Source organism: Filicampus tigris, chromosome 22, assembly GCF_054856515.1.
Source record: "Filicampus tigris isolate MCC_2025a chromosome 22, RoL_Ftig_1.0, whole genome shotgun sequence".
NCBI classification, from domain to species: Eukaryota; Metazoa; Chordata; class Actinopteri; order Syngnathiformes; family Syngnathidae; genus Filicampus; species Filicampus tigris.
Window position 1 is genome coordinate 6401784 of NC_141238.1, and position 6588 is coordinate 6408371.

Genomic DNA, 6588 nt, shown 5'->3' on the forward strand with positions numbered 1-6588 from the left:
TGAGTGTCAACGCGACCTCCTTTTGCGAAAAAAAAAAATAAAAATAAAAAATTAAAAATACAAATAAAGGGGTGACGGCACAGATTTCAAAATGGCGTCCGTTAAAGCGTCAGAACCAAGGTGTTGGTGAAAACAAATTCAACTCAAATTGAAAGAACCTTTTTCGTGAATGAAATACAAACGAGAGTATTTAGAGGGAAAAAAAAAAAAAAAAAAAAAACGGTAAAAAGTAACTACATTTATTACAATTATAGGGAAAATTGCACAGAGGTTCGAACAGATATATGGTAACTGTCGTTCTTTTAATGTGTCGCCCGGACGCAAAGTCATCAGGAAATGCTGCTTTTTTGGGTTCGGATTGTATTACGCAATACTTATTGTTACTTTTTATTATCATTTGACATTCGACAAATACCTGGCGTAAAAAAAAAAAAAAAAAAAAGAAACTACAACTAATAGACTCTAGAGTAAAATAAAGAATTTTTGATAAAAATGCTCACAAAACTTGCAAATGCATCAAAATGTACGATGCCATAGGGCTGCGCAATTAATCGAAATTTCAATTACAACGACGATTATTACACTCCACGATTACAGAATTGGCATAATTGTAAAAAAAATGATATTCATTTATATCCAACGCAGTTTTCTCACACAAGGACATCATACTTGAATTTATACATTTGCACTTTTTTTTTTTTTTTTTTATAACAATCCATTTTGTTTTTGTTTCATTTCTCCTTATATATATATATATATATTTTTTACATTTAAACATTTTCTTGCTTTGTACCCAAAACTATATTTTGACTAATTGAATAAAAACGACTAATACTTTTTTCATCACCGAGCGGCCCCATGATGCTGCCATTTGCCGGACTTTTTGCGACGGCGCAATACATCTTGAAAGTGCCACTTTCAGATGTTGCAACTAAAAGGGGGAAGCCGTTTGATGGTGAAAGACATCACTTTGGAGAAGCGGCTAACTTATCACACCAGATGCCCTCTGACCTGACCTAAAACGCTTTCCGGCAGCATTTAAAAAAAATTTTTTTTTTTATTTTCTTTCTTCAGAGTACCGTGGACATTTTGTCATCAAAACGGACTCATACCTGCGCCAGGTGCTGCTCGGCGTCACGGCGGCGCAAGTAGGGGACGACGTGTAGGTGACGGTGACGCCGCCGTGGCAAGCGCCGTCCGGTTAGGACGGCGCAGACGCTGGCCGTGCCTTTGCCTTGCATGGCGGGGATGTGAAACCTCAGCTCCGCGCCGGTGTTGTTCCACACGTGAGACCTGAGACAAAACGCAATGGGGATTTACCCAAAGGCCAAATCAACTGCCGCCGAGCGGCGCTCCGAAACACTCACTCCCGTGGCATGCAGTTCCTGTTTCTCAGGATCCTCACGCGGGTCACGTGGCGGAGGTTGCGGCCGGACAAAACGGCGTTGTTGTGGCCGTAGAAAGACACGACGTCGGGGCTGACGGAGGAGATCTCCGGCTTCTAAGCGGAAAACGCGCAGAGTGTGACCTTGTCCTTGAAACTTCACCCGGAGGTAACGCGAGTGCGGTCGACTCACCGAGACATTCGTGTGTGACGGTATTGTTTGGCAAACCCGGTCCTGTTAGAAGACACAGATTTGGAATGGAGCCGAGAGGAAATCCGCTTTTAATTGTCACTCGCGTGTGTGTGTGTGTGTGTACGATCCGGTATTTACATCGGTGTCGCCTGCCCAGGAGCAGCTGCCGTTGCTCCAGCTGCACCCGACCTCAAAACACGTCTGGCACCTGAAAAGAAAACGCACGTCGTCGGCCGAGCGTTCTCTCTGAGCAAGAGCGGCGCCATGCGACGGCGTCGGCGACATTTTTTTTGTCGATGGCGGCGTTCCCGGGACTCACAGGGCGGCGGGAGACGAGCCCCTGACGTCGGGGCACGACATCAGCTTGATTCTCTCGCCAAAGCTCATCGACCCCAGTCGGAATTTGACTGTCACGCTCATGCCTGTGCGTTTCAAGGAGGGAAATAAAAATAAAAAAAAATCATCACAATATTCTGTTTTTGTACATTCATAAAAAAAATGGACTTGGCCGACTGGGCTCCTATTGGCTATTAGCCCGGGTCTTAAAGTGGAACTCAACCCAAACACAATTTTTTCCAAAATATGTTCCCAGCAGGCCCACTATAGTTTCATTTTGCGTTTGTGGAATTTGAGTTAAGCAGCAAAATCTAGCCATCTCAGGGGGCGGCCATTTTGTCACTTCTGTCGACTGAAAATGATTGGTCGCTCCCTGAGCAACCGTGATGTCCTTTTCGGTCGACAGAAGTGACAAAATGGCCGCCCCCTGCGATGGCTAAACACGGGTGGATTTTGCTGCTGAACTCATATCGATCATATTGCCTTGTTTCAACTAGTGGGCTCGCATAGAACATATTCTGGAAAAAAAATATGTTTGGCTTGACTTCCTCTTTACACGTGGGTGGCATCCAATTAAAATGTACTAAACACCATAGTGTGCTGGAACTGCACAATGGAAACAGACTTCCGCCGTTAATATCGCGACGACGATATATTGCGGCAATTTCGATATCGCCGATATGTTTGGATTGCAACAACGTGAATGGACGAACCCCCGCTGGGAAGCGTGCCGTTCAAGAGCACGCAGGTGCACTGCGGGAAGACGGGGTGAGGGCCGTCCCAGCTGCAAAGCTCGCCAGAGCTTCCGGAGAACTGGCAGGCGAAGATGGCGCTGGCGTTCTGGTTCACGCTCACGTGCGTGCGGATGTCCAACCTGATCTGAGGGAGGCGAGCGGGCCCGGGTTTGAAAAAGGCACGCGGACAACAGCGACGCTTTGTTCCACAGCAGTGGTGACGCTAACCTGGCCGCCGCTTTGCTTTGTCACCGCGTAGGAAATCCTCTTTTTCTGGTAGTCGTCAGGAAAGGACAACCAGGAGTTTGGGCATTCGTCCTTGAACGTGCAACTGAGATTTAAAAAATAAATAAATTTAAAAAAATTTTTAAAAAAACATCATCACCCTCCATCATTATGTTGAGTGGACGAAGGTGTGAGATGAGCCCCTACCTTTTTTGGGAGTGGCACCACACACAGCTCGGGTCCTGCGCCGACCAGCAGCCGTCCAGCGTTTTGTGCTCGTGGCACTTGGCCGCACACACGCGCCGCACCTGCGGGACGCCGTTCGTTCGTCAACGGCGTGGGCCCCGGTGACCGCCGGGCGCGCTCCGGCATCGAGCGGACACAAACCTGGTTACTGAAGGCGGCGTACAGGTGCTTCCCGTCCACTTTGTCCAGGTGCATGCTGGGAAATACTTTGCGGTCATCCGCGGTCCGGTAGAGCAACATGGGACAAGTGCTGCGATAGTTTTTGTCCACACTTAGCTGGAAACGAGAAGCGAACATCGACCGCAACCGCGGGTGAGCTGAGCAGTTTGCATTAGTTATCGAGTGGGACCGAAATGCACGGCCATAAATAATACAATCGGTGACATGTTCAGCACGTGCGGGCATTTTTTTTTTTTTCTTTTCTCCCAGAGGCGGGCTCGCATTTGGTGTGGTCGAGGTCAGCCGCAATCTTGCTGCTGAGCCAGCACGTGATCGGCTGTTGCATTTCAACCGTCGAGGCGGCTTTGCGCGGGTCGAGCGCGACAAACATTCTGCCAAAGCAAATCCGAGCTGACTTCTTCGAGCCGGGAGATCGTTTGCGTTTGAGCCTGACTGGTGCCATTTTTTTTTTTTCTGCACGCTTCACTTCCTCTCAATATGAGGCAAGACTGACAAGTTCGGACACGCTTCTTTCACTTGAATGCATGACGGTCACGGCCGTCGCCGATTGCGACAGCCAGTCAGTGACATTTTTGGGCCGAATGACGCAAAAAAATGAAGAGTGGCGGGGCCGCTCGAGGATGAAAAAACAATACTAATCGCAATTATTGTGGCCATCTTTGAAATCACGATTATTCAAACGATCATTTATTTTGGGGTAAAACGAGACCATTTTTAAACAAGAAACACGAGGGCAAATACATTTTTTTTGAAACGCTATGTTGGACCGACCAAAATGATCAAATTCATTTTATAAAATAAAAGAGGTGCAAATGTATAAATCCAAGTATGATTTCCTTGTGTAAACAAACACAGCGCAATGGATATAAAGGCATATTAATAATCGTTTTTTGGATAATTTCGTAATCATCATCGTCATTGTAATCGAATTTCGAGGGATTGCGCAACCCCCTAGAGAGTGGATAAACAAATTCAGTCATTTGCGACAACCTTCCGGTCTTCTTGCTGTGTTTGGGCTAAGGTGACAATGCAGAAGGCTGCGTTTACAAAAGAGGAAAAAGAAAAAAAAAAAAAAAAAGACTCCCAAAAAGTGTTATGATCCAAAAAAATGAAGGCTAACTTTTTTTGGGGGTTCACCATCATGCTTTGGGACTGTTTTTCTGAAAAGGTGGCAGATGTGCCAACTCCTGAATGTGATTTTGTCATCCTTAAGAGAGACAGTTATAACATATTTTTTTTGTCAAGACATATTTATAAGTCCTTGGCGCTGAATGAGTTAACAGCCGCTTCTAACAGGATGCGCAGACTTGTGGCAACCACTTTACCTTCGGTTGCTTTTTGACTTCCTCTCTCGATATTATTATTTTTTTTTTTTCCACTCGAGGCCACGTTAATGGTGCAGAATTTCACACTTATGACTTATTTTGCTCTCATTTTTGTGTGTGCGTGCGTAGACTTTTTAAGAACCACTCTCACCTTAATGAGCTGTCCATCGGCTGTCCCAACAAAGAAGACCATCCAGGCCCCTTGTCTGGTGGCCAGCACAGACGTCATGGAGTTCTGCCTGGAAAGCACCTTCAGTGGCTGCAGCACCTTGGTCTAAGATCCCCGCCGCCGAAAAAATAAAATAAAAAATCATGTCCAAATCACAACAGTCAGACCATCATTTAGCCGCATCCAAAGAGAGAGAAACTAACCGCAGTGTCTTGTTGGCTGCATATAAGGTCAATGCAGAAATCAGGGTCGTCATGCGCCGCCGCCGTATCGAAATCGGGGGTGACGTCAAAGAGAAGCAGCTGAGTGCTGCTCGGCTCTCCGGCCGCGACGAACACGCCGACCCACAGCGTCGCAGTCGACGCGGGCGGGACGGCCGAGGAGGCGGCGAGCCTGCCCCCCTTGGCGCCGGGGACGACCAGGGAGGCCCCGCGCAGCGATTTCATGGTTGCCACTTTCTTTGCATTGGCCCGGAGCCACACGAGGCGAACTCGGTCGCCGCCGCCGGCGCGCGGCGAAAGCGCGTTGGCGAACAGAAAAATGACCGAGTCGATCTGGAAGCCGTCCACGAAGTCCACGTCGCCGCGGCTTTTGAAGAGCGTGTTGGAGTTGTCGCCGGTGAAGGAGAAGATGCCTCCGTCTTTGTCATCGGTGTTGTGGAGGTACACGGCCTCGGTGAAAAGGGCGCACGCGCCGTGCAGGCTCTGGCCTTTGCGCTGCTGGATGGCGGTCATGATGTAAAAGACCCGGCCGGCCCCCTGAACGGCCACCAGGAAGGCCACCGAGGCGCTGCGGCGCCACGAGGGCCCCACCAGGATGTGCTCCCTGTGGAGCACGGCCGAGATGTCGGCCAGGGACAGCAGCTCGCAGTAGCCGCACACGTTGGCGCTCACGCCGCAGCTGATGAGGGTGCCGTTCTCCACGAAAGGCAGCAGCACGTTGACGCTCAGCGTCTCGTTCCACGAGTCCCCCGTCACTCTGGCAAACTGCGCCGCGTCGCCGGCTCCCGTCAGGATGCCGGTCTGGTTGACTGCGTGGAGCAGACTCAAGTCGCGGCTCAGCTGGTACAGTCTCCCGTCCGTCGCTATATAAAGAGCGTCAGGTGTGGCCACCAAGTGGCGGATGTCCCCGTCGACCACGAAGAGGCCGCCCGTCGCCTCCGGGCACTGAGCCCCCCCCGGCCCGAGAAGAGCGACGGGAGGCGCCGACAGAAGCAGAAGCAGAAGCAGCATCCTCTTGCCGTGGTGTCGGCCCGACGCCTCGCATGGCTCTCAGTCCGGAGCGCTGCGTAAAAAGCGCGCCGCGCGCCACCGCAGGGGAGAAGTGGCTCGAGTGGGAGGGAGCGCGCGGGCTGGGCGTCGGCCATCGAGGCTGCTTCCCAGATTGTTGTTGATCTACAAACACACAAAATGTTCGTTTTCAAACGCAAGCGATGCCAAATGACGGACGTAATAAAAAACAAACAAACATATGTGCACTACATTAAACCATCAGGAACGCATTGACATTTCTGGAATATTCAATGTTGATACTTTGTTAAAAGTTAACCTAAAGAAAAAAAAAAAAAACAGGTCTGAGTTGGAAGAAAGGAACAACGGGGGAATAAAGTCAGCAAGGTCAAAGGGAAGGAATGAGATAAGGAAGGAGGCAGAATATCAGGTTTAAATGGCGGAAGGTGTTGGCATGCGTGAATAAAATAAGGTGTGATTGAGGGGCACGAAAGTTGGTTTAAGAAAAAGGTCATGGTAATGTTGATAAGAGTAATGATAAAAAAAAACAAAAAAAAACTGATTTGA

General features: G+C 49.0%; 1 protein-coding gene across 5 annotated transcripts in view; it reads right to left on the minus strand.

Annotated features, from left to right (window-relative positions):
* Positions 1–6588, minus strand: part of syn3 (synapsin III) — a 191458-nt gene that overhangs the window by 17406 nt on the left and 167464 nt on the right. For 2 of the 5 annotated variants that reach the window (XM_086021828.1, XM_086021827.1), the window contains one exon: positions 5736–6186. In XM_086021828.1, the coding sequence (XP_085877954.1) occupies positions 5877–6186 (310 nt within the window). In that variant the 3' untranslated portion in view covers positions 5736–5876. Of the gene's footprint in view, positions 1–1112; positions 1294–1367; positions 1502–1577; positions 1620–1715; positions 1786–1896; positions 2000–2626; positions 2793–2875; positions 2981–3079; positions 3181–3259; positions 3395–4774; positions 4898–4995; positions 6187–6588 lie in introns of those variants that run through there. The other 3 variants (XR_015084626.1, XR_015084627.1, XM_086021825.1) reach the window with 3 other exon arrangements.